Here is a 20,015-nt window from a genome sequence, read left to right on the forward strand (position 1 = left end):
CAGAGAAAAGGATTCAAAACCTCCATATCAAAATCCTGTATCCAGTGGTCTTGAAAAACCACAGAAAAAGCAAGATCTAGCTCAAAGCTAGGGCTGTGGGGACAGTGGGGTGCTGGTGCTCAGCTTGCTTGTCCCACTCAGAACAGAGTCAGGCCTGGGAAAATGGCACTGAGTTCACGCAGATGACGCAAAACAGCATTTGAAGGTCCCTATCCTCTAGTTATGCCTGAGCAGTATTTACAACATTGATTGCTACTGTATTGGATATAAGAACGGGTTGAAGCCCTGGAGATCACCCGAAGGGGTAGACTGAATGATAGAGCCCAACAGATAGGCAAAGTGGAAGAACTTGCTCAGTCTCTCAGTTATACGACAACATAAATAGAACAGTCACTTTTCTCAGCATCAGGTACATGTTCTGGAATTGGTTTCACTTAATGTAAAGTCTTGCTGTCCACTTCCCTTCCCAGTTTTAACAGTTGAGGTAATTGCAGCTTTGCAAACCGTGGCTGCTTACCAATGGTTCTGTATCAAGTAAAGCACTGTGCTGTTCATGATATCCTACTGCAATACCTCAGTGAGCAACCGCAGAAATGAAACCAACCTGTGGATGCAGACCAGTTGTTTGGTGGTGTCATGAAAGGAACTAATGATAAGACAGTCCTGGAGAAAGGATCTTCATTCATGATGAAAGATACTTTATTTACTAAGACTGTGGGTCTCTATTTCAGGTATGGAAATTGCTGCAGTAAGGACCCACAACCAGAATGTAGTGGGCTGCAGTGTTCTTGCATGCCTGCCCACCAGGCTGTACTAAGTTAGCTTTGGCAGGGTGCTCAGCAGGTGGCTTTGGAGATAAATGAGATATCACAAACTCGGTGGTATGAAGCTGCTTTCAAATGGCTTGCACCTGAGAACAGCTGCCTAATTAAAGGAATATCATAGAAAAGAAAAAAAAGAAGAAAAAAAAGCAGATCAGATGTAAGAAGGAGATGAAGGATTTCATTCTACCTCGCCTCAGGAGTCGATCATACTAAAATATTGCTCTTTTTCTGACTTTTGTTTGTGTCCTATGAGAAGCCCTGCCTGCCACCTGGCCTCCCGCAGCACAGAGCCGAGCAGAGTTAAGTGAGGTGGAGGCAGCAGATGTGACAGCAGGGGAGTGAACTGATACCTGTGGGTTTGCCACATAGTATTACAGTTGTCTCCTTAAGCTGCGAGGCAGAAATCTTGCTGGATAATAGGAAAGTAAGCTTAGCTGGTGGGAGTTATGTGTTCATCTCTGGACCACCTGCATGTCTGAGTAACGCTTTTAGGAGAGCTGGTCAGAAGAATGGTTTTCCTTTAAGAAATACCACAAAAAGTCCATCTTTGTTATTTTGTACAGAACGCTGATTTTTCGTGGTGGGGAAGGAAGAGGAATTGCTATGCCTTCATTATAAATGGTCAATGGAACAGTGAAAACCGTGCTTGGAAACGTAGGATAGATCCTCAGGAGAGCTTTGAGTATCATTCACTACATCTGGCCCGTGTATAAAATGGGTGGTTTTAGTGACCAAAGCCTGCTTTTATCTGCGGTAAGATCCCGATTCAGGTGCACTTGCTGCTGCTCATAGCCCAACAGGTGAACACCTCATCCCAGTGCATCCTCATCCCTGTGTCTCCTTCACTTGGGGTGTGCAGGGATTTGAATAAAACCACCGTCGTACCTCCCAGCTCACACTGCCATGTGGTCTTTAACAGAAACAACCAAATGCAGCCCTGAGCTTCTTTTCCCCGAGACTCACTAAAATACAGTGCAGTGTGCAGCACCTGTAGATGATTCTGTGCACAAAGGGCTATGCTGACGCCTCTGCAAAAGATCATATTGGGGTCACTTCTGAAACACTTGGTCAAACTTCAGTTGAAAGGAAAAGCAGACTGTTTTGTTTCCAGCTCAGGCATTTCCTTTACTTGAAATGGAACTTTGAGAGCCTTCATTAGCAATAAAACAGGGTGCAAGCTGACATGTGGATTCACTAGTGTTCTCTTACAGTGGTTCAGAGCTTGGCCTGTTTTCTTGCACCACATACAGAGAAATCCACCTCCCCTCAAATGCTCACAGGCTTTGTTTTTTACAGAAATGCTGGCCTATCCAGTGACACAAGACCTTGAAGATGCATGTGTGTGTGTGCCACTCAAGTCAACAGAGCTGTTTCCATGCCCAAAGTAGAACACATTGACTGCTTGGGCCAGGCTATTGACAGAGCTGAAATAAGCATTTCTGCATTTATTTTTTGTGCTGAGGACAAAGAAAACATCAGAAATGTTTGTTCAACTCAATTGACATACACCCACCCCAGAAAGAACTTGCATTTTGCCTGGGTTGAATTTATTTCCGGCTTTCCTATTGCACTCACAGAAGGACAACACATCCCAGTCTGAGCGCTCATAGGCACGCAGCTTTAACAATTAGTTCCACTGATAGGTTATCTGCACAGCTGACAGAGATATTGATGAGGAAAAAAAAGCCGTTTGGAATAGTGACATCTGAAACAACTGGTTTTAAAACAGGTAGAAATATAGCTATTGATTGATGGGATTATTCTGGTCTTTACACAATTTTGCCTTCTTAGCTCAGCGAGACAATGGTGAAGTTTTCAGAAAGGAAAAAAGAAAAGCAGCAGGGGGTGATTGAATATCTTTTGGAGAAAACTACAGGGTATAGGAAGCCAGAGTACTTTTCCTTATTACTTCTCAACCATCCGAATCTGATACTGAGAACACTGATTTTGGGGTAAGGTGTAAGAGGTGCCATTGTTCAGAGCCTGTCTGGGAAGAGGAAAGTGTCTGCTGTGCTGAGACTAGGAGATGGGTAGGTCGGATCTGCAGGCTGAGGAACGTGGAAATTAAAAATGCCTTGTGGTGTTGGTAAATGCTGAGAAATCAGTACTAGGATTTGTTCCAGAATCAAGCCAACAGCCACGTGCCAGTCACGGGGGCTTCACCTCTGTGTCTTTTCTTCAGGCCTCTGATTATCTGCCTCCATCCGTGCCCACACGGCATTATGGCAAACCTCTGCATCAGGAGGAATTTTAGCAAGACAGCTTACTTTAGTTTTTCCAGAGTAGCTGAAGAACAAATTTCTGCCTCTGTTTTCCCTTAGTCAGCTGGTCGGGGCAAAAGCAAACAAATTTACTGACTAGAGAGCTGTGATTCAGTCTTTGTATCGAGTGTACAGTTACCAGGCATGGCCGGACAGGCATGGCAGCCACACTCCGCCTGCTGAACCAGGCAGCCGTGTGGAGATGTTAAGCAGAGTTACGTGCTGATGATGCTCACGTGGATAAGAACAAAAAGCCTCTGAACAGATCCCTCCTGAGCAAAAGAAAAAACCCATGACTTTATCATAAACAGCTCATCAGCTGCAGCAGCTAGGGATGTGAGCGTGGAAATTTGGCATGGAAACGGCCTTTCAGAATAATGTCAGCAAGCGTTCCCATGAAAAGCTGCATTTCAGCAGCAGTAGAGCTGGAAAACGTTGTCTTGCAGAGGCTGCAGCCCTGCCGGTTCTGCTGCGCGTGAACGCGATGGTTATCATTGGCCCAGGCTGTTATTTGTGAGGCGAGAGTGCGGCAGAGCTCCGCGAGGGCACGGAGAACGCTGTGGGACCGCGCGGCTCTGAGTGCAGCGAGGGGAAGCGCTGGTGGGGCAGCCGCGGACTGGGCGCGATTTCCCGTGCGCTCTGCTATTCCCGATTTTTGGAGCGCGCTGCCCGGGAGGCGCTCTGTAGGAAGGAGCGGGGCGGTGGGTGCGGCCGCCCAGCAGGGCGCCGGCGGGAAGCGGGCGGCGGAGCCGCTCCGCCATGGCCGGTGGCACAGCGCCCTCTGGCGGCCGCTGCGTGCAGGCGCTGTGCGTGTCGGCGCCGTTCCGCCGCCTTCAGGCTCTGGGCAGCCCGTGCCGGTGCATCACCACCCCCTCTGTAAAAGGCTTCTTCCTCATATCCAACCTACATCTCCCTTCTTTAGCCTTGAAGCCATTTCCCCTTGTTCTACCACCGCAGACCCTGCTAAAGGGTCTGTCCCCTTCTTTCCCGTAGCTCTCGTTCATATAATGCAAGGCTGCTATCAGAATCATTGGAGGCTTTATTTGTCTGGTCAGTCTGGAGTCTTTTGGAAATGCCTCGGAGACTCTGAAAGCTGATGAGATAGCCTGTGGTAACCAGAAGCCTCCAAACCAGCGTATTAATGTCAGTCTGTTGTTCCAAGCTCTGATTTCTAATAGGTGCTGACAACGTAATGAAGGAACCTTTCAATTCCACAGACATGGCAGCACGGCTCCCACTTCTGCAATGCTCCGCACATCTCAGCTGCAACACGTGAGAGGAACCCGAAGGAATACAGCTTAGATTAATTACTCTTGTCATAATTAGGGGCCACAAACAGGACAGGAGGTGCGGTAGAAAGGAAAGCAGTAGCAGAGGCAAAGCCTGCTGTCTGAGCTGTACGTCTGTGGCAGTGTGGAGCAGCTAAGCCCTGCACAGCAGATTTAGCTCACTGCCTTGCTCTGGCGGGCAGGGTGAATGTAAAGCAGCGTGATTATGCTGGGGAATACATCAGATGCAAGCAAGCACCAGTGAAATTAGAAAAGCCAGCACAGCAAGCTGGGGAGAAAAGCAAGACATACTCCTCTGTCAGCCGACTGGCTGAAACAGCAGTTCTGTTTTCATTCCCAGATTAGTGGCTAACAAAACACTGCTTCTCAGGCAGTAAGAGCAAAATGTGCAGAAAGAAAGGGTGGTGCTTCAAGTGTGCTGTGGTCCTTCCAACAAGCACAAGTTCAGTTCCCATTCTGCTTTTAGGTAGCGGATTTACTGTGGTCATGTAATTTCTTTGCCTACACAAACATATTGATTGTGCCCAACTCCACTAAAAGCAATTTATAAACAGAAAATACCAATAGAGCAAACAGTAGCATTTTGCCCACAGCAACATCTGTGCTTCAAGCTGCTTATTTCCATACTAAACAACACAAATCTGTTGATTTGATAACGGTGTCAAATGGTAAATCTGGATCAGCTCTGCATATATCCAAGATTAAGCATTTCTGAGGCAAAGCCTTCAACTCCATTAAACAAGAAATAGGCCTTAATTCTAATCTCAATATAGTGGAGTTAGTGCACTTACTTGGTCACTGTGCAGATATCGCATCATCTTTATTGAGTGGTGAGCGCAAAGGTTCGTCAGCCTGAGCTCAGCTCCAACAACTTTCCAGCTGCATTTTGCTACCATTTTGCTGGCCTTTGTAACTCAGGCCTTCAGGAGAGACTGGAGGGGCATGGAATGAATCGCAGCGTTGTTTTCTGACCACCTTGCAATGGAGACATCCTGTAAGCTGACTACAGAAAGAAAACATGCACTCATCCACAAACTACTTATGTGAGAACTGTTGGAATTATCAAACATAAAGACAAGACACACTCAAATATGAATTTTATTGCTAATGATATTTTGCTAAAAATTAGAAAGGATGTATAGGAAAAGCAGCATTTATGGTAGTGTGCAAAAACAAGAATGATCTAGAGTGGGGGGGAAAAGCACTTCCTGCATGCTACCCTCCATGACACATACATATATCTTGGTCATATCATGAGGAGGAAAAGACACAGACACATTTGATAAAAGCAGCTGTGTATTCTTGCCTTCATTCAACTTGCTCAACTGGTTGAATCTTCACGTATTGAATTGTTATTCCTAAGCCCTTACCCTCTCTCAGAGGCTAGCTCCTCAGACCCTCTCCTTTAAGCAGCACAAGCTGATATGTTTCCACATGTCACTAAGAATCTTGCAGGCAGCCCTGCTTCAGTTCTTTAAGATGGTTTGGCATACAAGAGGGCTGAGAGCTTCCAATTCATTCCCAAAAAGCTTGGCTGCATCCATGGCTTTTGAGTCTCTATGTCAATGTGTAGACTCTGTGAGCCCTGCCATGTAATTCTGAACAGACTTTAACTGCTATGGAACAGATTGTGTCATTAACAGATAGTATGCATTATGAAGAAGAGTGACACTGCAGTGGAGGTGGGGTTCTCATGGCTGTAAGAGGTGTTAGGTCCCAGCTAGGAAGGTACATGACTGGTGCTGTACAGGTGAAACTGGCATTGCTGCAGCATGAAGCTGAAAAAAGCACATGTTGAGGACTACAATTGTGATCTGTTCTGAAAATGAACAATTTGTATTTTCTTTGCACTGAGAAATTCATAATTCTTTCATAAAGCTGTATCTTTAATGGAAACTTGATTCAGTTTGAACGTTAAAAGTAGATCATTTCTTGCTTTGATTTTAAACCCAAGAATCATAGAATAGAATGACAGACTCACCAAGGTTGGAAAAGACCACCAAGACCGTCCAGTCCAACCATACACCTACTACCAATAGTTAAACCATGTCCCTTAGTACCACATTACACACCACCTCCAGGGATGGTGACACAACCAGCTCCCTGGGCAGCCCATTCCAGCACCTGACCACTCTTACAGAGAATAAATCTTTTCTAATATCCAACCTGAACCTGCCCTGGTGCAACCCGAGGCCATTCCCTCTCATCCTATCACTATGAGAAGAGGCCGACCCCCACCTCACCACAGCCTCCTTTCAGGGAGTTGTAGGGAGCAATAAGGTTTCCCCCGAGCCTCTTCTTCTCCAGACCAATATCTTTGTCTTAAATACTTCACTTGAAGAAGCTGGGCTCTCAGATACAGTTAGCTCTTGAAAACACAATATACATGTTCTCCTGCTGTGCACAACAGCTGTTTTTTCTTAAAAACAAAACGAAAGGAAAAATAACCCTCTGAACTTACTAGCTAATTCACTTTGTGCTGTTCTTTAACAATCACTGTGAAATTCAAAAGGAATCAGAATTATGTTTATTTCCTTCCCGTCTTACAAGCTAAGTATCACAGGAGGAGATGGAAGCATTCTGCATCTAGTTATATAGAAGCACAACTAGGCAGCAGTGTAGACACATAATCAATGATCTCAAGGCTTAAAAGTTGTAGAAATGTTTCTTTGCCAAAGTTCCAGGCAGTCACCACCTCCTTCTGAGCTCAAAGGTACAAGGCCTCTGTGAGAACTTAAGCAGAGCACCATTCATTCCTTTTGTGTTTATCAGTAGGAAACTTCTGCTTTAGTTCCTTTTTTGAACCTGCAGGAAGTGAAGCCCTTTTAGGGCACAGCATCGGCAGAACATACGCATCTTTATTCACCTCTGAAAGGACACTGATAGATGGCTCCAAGCCAACGTTTCCAGAAAATTCACATTCCCTGGATTAGGCTCACTTTTAGTAATATAGCCAAGATAACATGTCTGTTTCCTTCCCATTATTTCAGTCTGTTGGAGATGGTCCTAAGAGTCAGGAGAACTTAACGCTTCTGCCTGGCTGCTATCCACATTCTTGTCCAAGACCTCTATTGTTTAAATATGTAGGATACAGCCACAACGACTTTTGGATGAAATGAAAAAGGTCAGAGCTTGATCGATAAATTTACGCGGGTACAAATTTTCATTTATTTTCATCTTTCGTGACATACCTGAAAGCCTCTGAACCTGAAAGGAATGAATCTCCTTCTGAGTGAAAGCATATAAAGAAGCCTTAACATTAAAACAGTATGATCACAGGAAGCTGAAAGTGGAAGTATAAAAATAAGACCTCTTACTATAAAGAACTCATCTTGGGCACCCTGCCTCTTTTACCTGATTAAGGAAGCCACGTGCATTTCTTCTCAGCTTTCCTTCCTCTGCCAAGCACAGCTCAGCATGGATTACAGCAGGATAATGAACCAGGCCACAACACACACAACAGCTGCCCTCTGGGTTACAGCCCATAGCACAGCAGCTTGCAGGAGCACGTTGTGTAAGGAACCAGACATAAAAGCAGAGCCAGCCAGGTTCCCTGGAGTGTTTTCCCTAACTCATGAAAGGGAAGAAGAAGCCTGTGAGAGGTGAGGGGGAAGTGTGCATGGAATAAACCCAGTCTCAGCTGTGCTTGAACCTAGTTGCAGGTAAAGAACGTGGATCAGGACACCTTGGAGGCTGAGAAGAGGCAGACACTACCACAGCCATAGCAAGGCAGCTGATTTCAAAGTTCCTGTCTGCAAGGTCTGCTACTGCTGTTTGTGTCTCTTGGCTAATACTGCATGCAGAGGGATTCTGACAAAGTTGTTCAAGTTAGTTCTCCTGCAGGCTCTGCAGAGCAGCAGCAGTCATTAAGAGCAGAGATAACAACAATGGCCTCTTCCTCTGCAGCACAGTTGGTTACAGTGTCTGAGGAGTCTGACTTCTACAGAAAAAAAAAAGATCCCTTGCAAAGGTAAGGATCCTTTACTTTCCCCTGATTGGAGGAACTGGAACAACAAATATTGGTCTTCCTTGCCACTGGTCATTCACGTTTCTGGGATAGTAAGAAAAGACCACTGCTGCTTCTCAGCCATTCACTTCATACGTGCTCAGACAACTCTGCCTAGATGGTGAGAGAGACAGGCAGAGGATTCTATCTAAGGAAATGCATTACCATCTGCTCACAAGTCCTTAAGCATGGCAGACTGCCTAATGCCAAGGGGTTTCTGCTGAGCTGTATGTTTGTCCAGGGGATGTTTAGTAACCAGCAGTATATGTATGCTAACTCAGGTCTTCCATAAACCTTCTATTTGAACTGGATTTTAGACCCCCCAAAAAACCCAACGCCTTTCTTTCCACTGGTGTTTATGTTAGCAGTATGTTCACAAGGTTACTGCAGACTCTGACCATGTTACGCTGGTGCTCATATTGATCCTCACCCCTACAGAACCTACTGTGTCAGAAAAGATCAAAGAGCAGCACATGCCTTTTCCAACCAACTGGTGCCTTTAAACTCTCCTTTGGACAGTTAAGAATCAGTTATTAAGATGTCACTACTAGAAAATAACTATGGCATTTTTGAAAGTTTAACAGTAAACAACATTGCCAGTATATTATTGCACACAATAAAGGTTTTGGAACTACAAAGATAAGGAATGAGTAGTCTAGAAGACCCAGAATAATGATCCCAGAGCCATTCCAGTCGCTGCTCCAGCAAGCATGCCCAGTGCAAGATCTCCATCACTGTCACGGTAACGCTCTCGAATGATGACGTGGTTTGCAGGGGGTTGGCCATATGGTCCTAGGCAGTAAGAGATTATTAGAAGGAGGGCAGAAGGAATGTAGATCATAATACCATGCATTTGGATTTCAAAACATGTCCATTCCTTCCCTCTCTTCCTTCTGTTGAACGCTATGATGACGTCAGCTAGAAAGGTGGAATGCACAGAATCACAAAATCACAGAAACATCCCTGTTTTGGGTTCAGCCTCCATAATAATAGAAAAATTACAGGAAGCCAGCAAGACTCCTAGCCTTATAAAAAGTTAACATCCCAGAGAAAAGCTCATAGCAAATGTAAAGCTGAACACAGTCTGCATCTGTATTTGCAAAGAATCTATGAATGACTTGCATCATTCCATCAGGATTGGTGGCTTAATGTAAGACATGGGTCTAAAAATTTAGCCAACCTTGAAATTAACACAAATAGTGAAGTCCTTCAGTAGCTTTTAAGCCAGTGGTTTGCCAGAAAATGTGTATCAGTTATTTGCTCTAATTGCTCCTTAATACTTCAGCCTTTGCATCAGGCTCTGATCTGTGGCACGGTGACAACTGCTACATGCCTTTTCAGATGAAGACTGGCCCAGCAGTGAAGAATTAACCTAAGACTATTAAAAACCAGCAATTAACCCCTGCTCTGCAACAGAGTTGTGCAAATGCTGCAGAACTCTGTGTGTGTTTGTGTGATCTGTTCCTTAGGTCTTCGCTAACTTCGATGAGGAAAGCTGTAGGATCTTTCAGCTGGTGCACCTCTCTTGTCACAAAAAAAAATGGAAAAGGCAAATGAAGTAACCTGTCAAATGGTTAAAAAATCCCCCTTAAAAGTGAAAAAGAAAAAAAAAAAAAAAGAGCCAGAGCATACAGACTTAGTAATTATCCATGCTAGACTAAGCCCCTGATTCTGTAGGACGGGTTCAATATGCAAAGATAAACCTAAATTGAGGTAACTAAGCTAACAGCATACCGTAAACCTTTGTCTCTTTCCTCTTTTATTGAGATTGAGAGCTATAGAAGACTGCAAGGCTAAATATACTCATTTACAGCAACCCCAGCAAACAGAAAATGCCTTGAGAACAAAGCTACCTTTGGAACGTCCTCATTTAATTCTGAGGTCATAGCTGGAGATGAGTGTTGGTAAAAATTAAGCCACTGCTGAAATAAGATGAATCAAAATTTCCATCTCACCCAATAGAGTACTAAGTTAATTTTGCTCTAACTTTCTTATGTTTCCTTACAAAATGTGCTGACTATTGCAGTTAAAGAGTTCTGTGTGCTTTGAAAAGAGTTTGTAAAGCAACTTACATATACTGGAATCACAGCTGGGGCATTAGAATACTTAATACAAATTTCACTGAGCTCAATTTGCTGTGAAAGGGTGAGGGGGCTTTGGTTCCAGTTAGAAGTCAGGTTTCTATCCACCACTGTTGTGCAGGAGCAGCAGATGGTAAAGGAACTTGAAAACGTGGTATCTGAACCCAACCCCCAGTGTCAATTACTCAGGTTTCTCCAACATGGAGAATATGGTTGATAGTGATTACCGTGGTATGGATACTGGTAGGCTTGTCCAGTGGAGGCATAGAAGACGTGAGGACCCACAGTGGGATATGCACCATGATACTGACCATAGCCATAGCCATAGACCTGGTGAAATTAAAAAGATGTCCGTTACAAAAGTATTCTTTGCCATGTTTCCAATTCTGCACTTTGTTCTCAATTCTCCCTCATTTCTAACGCAGTTCGATGTTCATTGAAATATCCAGTCTGCACTGACTTAGAATCCTGGAAAGGATTCAGAACAAACACTTGAAAAAGAAATGCTCCTAAGCAGGAATCACTTCCCATCCTTCCTGGGTGGTGAGCATTAGAGGCAGGGCCTGGCTTGTCTGGCCAAGCCACAACCCAATGCTAGCCCTAATACAGCTCTCAGTAACCACATCTAGTTCTAAGCAGTAAGGGGCTGCAGCAGAGCACAAGTGGTGCAACAAACAGTACCATCCCAAACTGCACCTCTGTGCATCACTGCACAAGTCAGAACATCCAGAAATCAGCAATGCATACTGCTTCAGCCCTCATTCTGTTCCTCCTCCAGTGCAGAACAACTGTGCACCCAGGAGCTAGAGTCACTTTGTTGCTATGACATCCTGTGTACCACAGAACTTGTATGTGTTCAAAGTGACAGCTCCAGTCATTAAGTTCTATTTTTAAAACTCCTGATTTTTACACCCTTTCAGTGCTCACACAATGGGCTGCACGACCAAGATTTTTCAGGATTAACCAAACGACTCCTTGCCTCTCTTTAAGAAGCTTTATTTTCTAAGTTCACTGAGCACCCACCCCTTAACAGATCTCCTAGCCAAATCTGCCTTATCCCTTTCCAGGGAGATCCACTCAAGTAGGAGTGAGGATGTCCTGTTAGTGCCTCATTCCCATCTGTACAAACCTTGAAGCTGGATGTGTCTGTGAAGCACAGCACAGCACTTTGGGGTGCTTGAAGGATGCTTGCTTCTGCTACCTCACTTATTTTAAAGCTGCCCAAGTGCAGTTCTTACCTCAGGTGATGGGGTAGCATAAGCTGTATAGGGAGGAGGGGCTGAGGAAATTGCTGTCTCATCATACATCACATCAGATCCCACGTAGCCCTGAATGCCATGGAAAGATAGCAGTCAACACCTTTTTGTGCAGACAGACAATTCGAGGAGGAAGGAGATTAAAACTTAATGACCCCCAAAGTAACTGCAGAGATCTGCTGCATGTTAAGAAAGCAGAGAGTGCCGCGTAAAGACATACAGCAAGAAACTATTCGGAGAGCAGACAGACTGAGAGGCCACAAATGCATCATCATCACTCTCGGGAGCCACACAATTTCTTACTTGTGTGTGTGTGTGTGTGTGTGTACAAAGCAAGCCTGTATCTCCTATCCATATGTGTGCACACAAGCACACTGATTCCTTCCCTCTTTTCATCATCTCAGTTTTAGAAGTTACCATCATGTTCACTGTTAGTTTTCAAATTACAAACAAGTGTTCACAATCAAGCTTGCTGCTTCCTGGCACCCTAGTGTAATGGTGTCAATAAGAGCAGATAAAAGAAACAAATGTGGCAGCCAACAGTACCACCTGCACATTTTAGCACAACTTCTTAGCTACCTGTCACCTTCTGGCCATGAGGAGAATTAAGGAAAAAAAAAAGCAGATATATGGGTTTAAATCCAGAGGTTTGAGGGCTGTTTTTTAAGAATTTACCTTTCCAATGCTACATGTAATTTTGGCCCTTTTTGAAGGCAGCCTCGAAACAAAGGTGATAATTTACCTGAATCCATCTTCAAGGAGCTCTCTACAGATGATTATGTAAAGGTGTATTCTTGCACCTGATACCAGAAGTTTACAGTGATGCTCCCTGTGACTTATCCCAAGAAAGAAACAGCTCTGTTTTTTGAGTGTACAAATATATGCTTTAATAGCTCCTATCAGCTCTTCTAACTGGACTACAGAAAGACTTTTGATGGTGTATTATGGACGTATCCTAAAGGAAATTTGTGATAAAAATTCTGAGAATTGTTTGAAATGCACTGTTGAAAGCACTGTATGAAGAGGTGGGTATTTCCACTGCCTGAGATGAAGCTCTGTGAGTGCTCACATCTCAGCAGTAAATGTATTCTGTTTTGCTGCAGGAAACTCTATAGAGGCATGTGACTTAAGTCTGCAGATGTCTTTAAGTGACACGGTTCTCAAAGCTAGGATGATCATCTGGTCATTCCAGTGAAGTTTTGAGGCACTGCTGGAGGCTCTGTGTTTTTGAAAGCTGTATCAGACACCTGCAGATGGACTCAAATCCAATTCCCTGGCCAAGTTCAAGTCCAGGTGGAAAGCTGTAACAGCTCTGGAAAGTACTAATTTCATATATATCTTGTGCAGACAGCTATCTGCCCTACTTTCAGTGGCAGGGGTCTGCCTTGGCTGAAGAAGCTGAGGCACTGGCAGGTTTTGAACGCCACCTGGCATCGCATCGGGGACATGAAAAACAAAAGCTCCTGAAACCAGGAGTCACTGTTTCACATATAACAAGATAAATCCACTGAAACTAGAGCAGACAGATTATGAGTACTGTGTCCTCTGCATGAGGAAAGTTACTTAACTTCTCATTTAACAAAATGAGTGTAGCTGCACTCAGGCAATTGAGTCCAGAATAGTTTTGCAATGACAAGTGTTTGCTTTGGGCATCTTAATTATATCATATGACAGATGTGTCAGTGAAGAGGCAATGTTAATGTGACCCATCAAAGACTGAAACAAGCTTCTTCAAAACACAGCATTTTCCCACTGAAACATCTCAGGCTGATTCAGTCTAGTCATCTAAGGACAGACAGTGCTAAAAAGCATTCTGGAAGGCATTCTGGAGGAAGAAGATATTCACAACTCCCAGAAGATACCATTTCTGGTGAACTCTATGACTCACAGAGAAATCCTTCTGGTTTCTGACCTCTTTACTAAACACAGCTAGCATGCTGATGCAGAGGTAATGTACTCCTGGGCATACCTACACTTCCTTCCAGGCACCTCTTGCTCTCTGCCAAGAGTTATCCTGCAGTGTAATGGAACTATATCAAAAACACCTTCCTTTTTAGGTCAAAAGTATATACTGACAGTAAGCTTCCTTTAGCACTTGGTATACCACAAATAGAAGGAAAAGAACCATTTTTGCTGGTTACAGATTTGCATAAAGCCTCAGTGCACACTTCCTTTACAGACCAGCCTCCCAAACATTCATTCCCACTCAGAGAAATCACTCTCAGGAATCACTCACTTCCATCCAGTCTGTATTTGCCTGGCTTTGGCTGCATGGATGACATGCTGGTGATGCAAAGATCACTCCTCTCCCAGCCTATAAGCTTTAATCATGTTCATAGCCCTCTAGCAGAGGTTTTTGGTATAAAGTCTATGTAAAACACTTACTGTGTTTCTTCTGGCATCCTGAAGAGCAATTTTCCACGCCCTGTCAAAAAAATAAAAAATGTTTAGTGGAACACAGATAAAAAGTAATGGCACTTTTTCTTCTTAGTATTACAAAGAAAACTATGTTAGGAATTAGAGGTAATGCAGGAGCAGGTTTTCAGATACTCCATGTGTCAAAGCCTAATGATACAGTAAAATGAATGCACCAAAGGTTGCACCAAGATTGAAAAATAATTATTTCCTTAGCAGAGCTGAGATGGAGTGAGAAGGAACAAGAAAAGGACCGTGACAAGGAACACATCTGAAGGCCTTCACTGCAAGCCCAACAGGCAACTGATATGCAACTATGCTTGGGACAAAATAAGGGGAAGAGATGCACCAGAAAAGTTGTATCCCCTTCCTGAAGAGTTGCATCTGCTGACTGGAGAGCACAGCAGCTTGAACACAGGGCACAGACACTTCATGCAGACACTCCCATGCTGTATGGCTGACAGGGTGCCCTATAACCACGCGTACTTGGCAAACACTGCTGGTAGATGTTATCCAACTAAACACAGCCAAGGTCACAGCACTGGAGTACAATTCTTTTTAATGACTGAGACGTCCTTGGGCCACAGAGAGTCATGGGCTACTTTAAGAGGAGAGAAGTGAAAATAGAATCTATTCAGAATATTCTGCATTAGCTGTATTATTAAGATGCTTCTACTCCTCTCAGCCTCCAGTGCTTCCAGTGAATAAACTTGCAGGTAGTTTGCAAGAACTGCATCTATGTGAGTTAAACAGCTCATAGAAGAGCTATCTTTTTTGTAACTGAAATCCTGCTTGAGAATTTTCTTGAAATATGTCTCTGAAAATCTGAAGGAAGGATGGTAAGTAAGGGGAGGGAAGAAAAAGATAATAGAGGAAAAAGTAGCAAAAATGATATTATTTGGCAGACTTACAAACAGTCATCTGCACTTTCTGCACAGAGGTTGATGGTCTTACCATCCCGACAAACAATCTGCAGTAAACAGTCTCTCTGCTTTCCCTCCGGAGGCTGGAAATCTGAGTTGGGGAAAAAAAAGGAGATAAGAAGAATCTATAACCAGAACTTCACAATCCTGTTTACAAGAAGGGCAATAGCTTATGCAAAACTCTGGACAAAATAAACTCTGGCCAATTGTAGCTGCTTTCCATGACATGAAAACAACTTAAACTAGGACGTAACCTGCTCTCTTTAGAATATGTCCTGAAGGTAACTAGCTCTGAACATCACTCTTAATACATGCAAGTGTCTTACAGCAGAACCAATCTGTACCTAGCTGTAAGTACTTGGGGAGTACTTCTGTCCTTTACTGATGCACATCAAGGGGAGTATTGATAAATGCCAGAGGTGAACTTTGTAACGCTTGAGAAAAATCTGCTAAGGTTTCCCATTTTGCATCCCAACTCTCCCTCCAGCCAGCACTGTAATTTCACCAGTAATGCTCTATGATCAAACACACAAGCCTACTGCAAACATCCTGGTCTCTCACGCAAACCTGCCACCCGCAGGTACGCTGTAAGGTACACTGTCCTCATTGAGTTGTAAAAGGAAGAACTGGGCACTAACCTGACCTATCACGTGGTGATATCACCCCACAAACACATGTCAGGCAATTATATCATAGTTGGAGAGTTCTTGTGGTTTTTTTTTCCTTTTAGAACAATAAAGCTGCACACCTCGTAGGCATGTTTACTTCTGCACAAGTAGTGCTGTAATTGGTGTGCTGGGCAGACACTGATGTTCTGAATCTCTCAGTACACAAATTCCAAAGGTCTCAGTGTTACCTCGACATTCATTCCCCACTCTGAGGTTGATGCAATGGATTCTCATGTGGATTTTATCTTCTATATCACGGCGATTCTGATCGTCATAGAATATTAAACGGCCATCAGACCACAGGTCAAACCAGTTCTTCTTCCAGCGCCGCAAAATAGTGCCTTTAAAATCAAACAGTCACTTTTGAAGGCATATATTAGAAGGTATCTGTGTCTTAAAGTTCATAAAACCAAAATATCCTTCCCAGTTGCCCCAGAGGACAAAGGCACTCTCAAGCTCCAGGCAAAATCTTGTCCTACCACATTCCTGCTTTAGAACATTATAGAATTGGGTTCTGTATTGCATCTATTACTCCAAGTTGCAACTGAGTGTATTTTAAGGGCATAACCTGGTGCTTTAATTCTGTCCCACTGCAAGAACAAGCAGAAGGCATGACTAACTGAAGACATTAATGTAAGGTGTCAGGCAAAGTTTCCAAGTCTCCACTTATGTAACACTAATTACAGAACAGCATCTGAAGCAGGGCAGACACCTGAGCTGTGATACACACTGTTTCCCACTAGTACACCCAAAGGTAACATGGAAATGCTGCCATGATAGGGCCTTTGTGAAGTGTCCTATAGTCAAAAAACAAGGACAACAACTCGCAGACATAGAGATCTGTTTGAGAAATAACACCTGGGAATGGCTGAGCTGCTGCAGTGTTGTCTGAAGGAGTCAGACACAGCAGGGAGAAAAAGGGGAGAGCCCCATGACTTACTTTGACGAAGCAGCCAGCCACTCTTCACAAACGCCATTGTTGCTTAATCTGGTGGACAGAAGAGGAAGGAGAGGAAGCAGTCATCAGTATTTCACAGCAGTACATTAGAAAGAGGCATGTCAAGTTAGAATACCACACTGCACTCCGCTGGTACTGCAGGCAGAGAAGACAGATCTCAACTGAAGATCCTCACTAAGGCCCAATTAGTGTTCTAGATCCTAGCAAGTGGAACAAACGTTCAATCTGATGTGACTGTCAGAGACACATCAGTTAAAGTGGAAAAAGCACAAGTTTACAAACAAACAACGCAAAATGGGGAAGAGTCAGGCCTGCGACCCTGACTCACCACCGGTTCCTTTACAGATTGTTTCCTTGACATACATGTGCTCCTTTTATCCTGCAGTCTCCCGTTACCAAACACTCTCCCTCCCTTTTTCTGTACTTCCCCTTCTAATTTTTGTTTTTCATTCACTGATTCAAAGTCCAGCCAAAACAAAAGCTAAACAAAAGAGTTTAACCTTGAACAGGAAGGAGAAAGCTGTTTTTATGACTTGTATGCCTTCCAAATTGTTACCAGCTCCCTCCAAGATGAATTTAAATAAGTAAAAGTTAAGCCCATAAAGTGACATTTTCATTTCTGCTCAGTCTTTAAATGAAGCTCAAAATGGCCTGGGAAAGATCCACATGAAATCCAAGCTATCACACCTGACATTCAGCATTCTGCCACTGTCTTCCAGTGTGCGACCAAGCCAAAGGAAGCAGACCAAACATCGAATATACTGGAGGAAAAGCTTTATTTTTTAGCATAGTGGTGTTCTAGGGGGAACTAAGGGAAACACAACTATCTGGGCAAAACTAGAACAGCAAGGACAGAAGCACTCTTAGGCCCTGGCATTTTCTGGAAATTACTAGAGGGGCCTAAAGCCAAAAGGAGAGGCAGATGCTTAAACCAGCAGTGTAACATTGCTCTTGTAGCAGCATGAGGTTTGACAGCCACAGGAACTCCTTCCAGGTAAGGGATGTGTTTGAAGTCAGAAACTTACAAAAAATATGGCTGCTGACTATGTTTTTTATAGGCATTTCAACCTTGTTACAGCACCTATTATCAGACCTGGCAGGGTACAATTTACCTCCTCTGAGCTGGTGCAGTGTTGACTCTGTGCTTTTTAAGCTCCAGATGTCCTTATCTAGGAGCAAAAACTTTCCCAAGAGAATGTCAGTTTTGCTGAGGAGTTTACATGGTTTGCTGAAAGCCCTGACTTTAAGGACAAAGTATCACTCTTGCTAGGCAAAGACTGTAGCATACAACTAAAGGCAATGACTGGCAGGATTTCATACTGAAGGAATGCTGTGTGCAGCACAGGCTGCTGTGTAATAGTGAGAATCACCGGTAGCTGAGGTTGAAACTCCAATGCAAACATTTTAGTATTGTTTTTTGTATCAGCTTGCTGGGAAAACAAACATTCAGCTGACAGCCTGATGAAAAGGAGCATGAACCTCCTGTCCTGCTGGAATCCTGGTCCTGCTCAGAGCATCCTGCTGTCACTGGGCTACAGAAGGGGGGTTTCTGAAATTGGGGCCAATTTATTCCTCCATGTAGACAAAGGCCCTGAGCTTCTTCCTTTCGCTGCTCCAATAAGTGCTCCCCTACATTTCCCTCAGAAGGAATCTCTCTTCTTGCACATCCTTTTCCCAGCAATGGAAGCAATCTGCTGGTGCTTCCACATCTTCCAGGTGAAATCCCTGTGAATCTACAGAGGCCTTTTAATAGTGTAAGAGCCCATAAAGCACTTGCACAAACTTCCGTTCAGCTGCAAGAGCTAGATTAGACTACAGAACGTTTGATGCTGCCTTTAAACCTACTCTGTTACACAACAGCATAATCAGACACAACTTAGACAGAAAAGGAAGAAGAAATGAAGAAAAGCTGTCTCTTGACAAACTGAAGATCACAGAGGGCCTGACAATCCAAGTCTCACATTGCAGGCCATCTCACACTTAGCGTGGGCTCCACCACCAAAGAGGCCTCCAGCTGTACTGCACCCCGTGTGTAATCTCAGAGGCACGGACTGCATTTTCCCAACACAGAATTTCAGTGCCCCAAAATTCTGCTCCAGACAGAGGGCAATGAGTGACACAGAGCATTGTGTCAGCACCGAAGCAGGAGGTGCAAAAACGGTTTGATATTCTTGTCTGATCCTTTTTAAGTGCAAGCACTGACTTGAGAGTCCAATGCAGTGTCACACTGAGCCCACACCATGTCTAGCAGAGTGTTCCCAGAGCTAGCGGGGAGCTGTGGCAGATAAGCAGCAGCTGTGCAGTATCTGCTTGTGAAGCCAGCTCCGTGTGACCAGCACGGGAAGTGGCCATTGAACACAGATAAGTCAGGGTTTTGTATCATCAACCTCGAGAGAAGTTTGTCGGTGGCTGAAGCCTAAAGGCAAGAACGCCCTCCATAGAGCACAAGGGCAAACACGGCAGAGGTGCGGGGCCGCTCCCCGCCGCTCCCTCACACAGAACACAGCACGGAACGTCCAACCACGGATTCCAGTCGCCCTCTCGCTAGCTGGCTGACAGGGAAAGCCAGCCGCGAACCCAGCTTAGGCCGCGGTGCAGCTCGCCATTGCTGCGGGCGCCGGATGCAGCCGTCAGAGCGCGGATCCGCGCACGGAGCTGCCGCGCCCCGCTGTGCCGGGCTGCCGCCGCCTTCCCACCGCACAGCTGGAGACGCACAGCCTCGGGCTCGGCGGCGTTCAGGCCTCACGCGACTGATCCTCCCTTTTAAAACCAACCAAGCCCTCTACGTCAGGAACTTCCCGACTCCGCACCTAGCGAACCGCGGCTCTTCTCCCGCGAGCCACGCTCGTTTTTCCTACCGCAAGCCGCGCGGCTCCCATCGGCACCGGCTCGGGGCCGGCGGGCGCTGCGGGGAGGGCCGCACACCGCAGCCCCGCGCCGCCCGGCGGAGCGCCCCACCTCCCCGCCGCGCACCCGGCAGCCCCGGGCACCCGAGCCCCGTGCGGCCGGGCCGGCACACCGCGCTCAGCGCCGCCCGGCCGCCCCTACCTGCCGCCGCCCCGCTCCCGCCGCGGCCTCGCTCCGCCGGCGAGCAGTGCCAGCCCCGCCCTGACGTCAGCCCGCCGCACCGCCCCGGCCGGGCCGCGACCCACGGCCCACCGCACGGTGTCGCACGGACGCGGCACGGCGGCGGGGAGGGGCGGGCTGTGCCCGGGTCCCGTGCCCGGCTCCGTTCCCGTGCCCCATCGAACCGAGACGCTGAGGCTGTTTCCTTCTTTATCTTCTGTGGGATGATGATAAACGGGCGATTGCTGATCTCACGCCGTGGAGGCTA

At 45.3% G+C, this 20,015-nt stretch overlaps 1 protein-coding gene and 1 long non-coding RNA gene across 2 annotated transcripts; both read right to left on the reverse strand.

Moving 5' to 3' along the window:
* Positions 1–4,106: 4,106 nt before the first annotated feature.
* Positions 4,107–6,490, reverse strand: LOC122187652. The gene is made up of 2 exons (XR_006181370.1): positions 5,166–6,490; positions 4,107–4,348 (listed from the first exon to the last, which is right to left on the reverse strand). It is a non-coding gene; the product is annotated as an uncharacterized LOC122187652 (long non-coding RNA).
* A 388-nt stretch (positions 6,491–6,878) lies between these two features.
* On the reverse strand, positions 6,879–19,785 carry PLEKHB2 (pleckstrin homology domain containing B2). The gene is made up of 8 exons (XM_042885377.1): positions 19,730–19,785; positions 16,664–16,711; positions 15,912–16,064; positions 15,044–15,146; positions 14,103–14,142; positions 11,700–11,789; positions 10,689–10,791; positions 6,879–9,172 (listed from the first exon to the last, which is right to left on the reverse strand). The coding sequence occupies exons 2-8, from the start codon at positions 16,698–16,700 to the stop codon at positions 9,036–9,038; spliced, it is 663 nt and encodes a 220-aa protein (XP_042741311.1). The 5' UTR covers positions 16,701–16,711; positions 19,730–19,785; the 3' UTR covers positions 6,879–9,035.
* Between the last annotated feature and the right edge of the window lie 230 nt (positions 19,786–20,015).

The sequence above is a fragment of the Lagopus leucura genome, unplaced genomic scaffold, assembly GCF_019238085.1.
Source record: "Lagopus leucura isolate 7727_CA_CO unplaced genomic scaffold, USGS_WTPT01 Super-Scaffold_100049, whole genome shotgun sequence".
Classification (NCBI taxonomy): domain Eukaryota; kingdom Metazoa; phylum Chordata; class Aves; order Galliformes; family Phasianidae; genus Lagopus; species Lagopus leucura.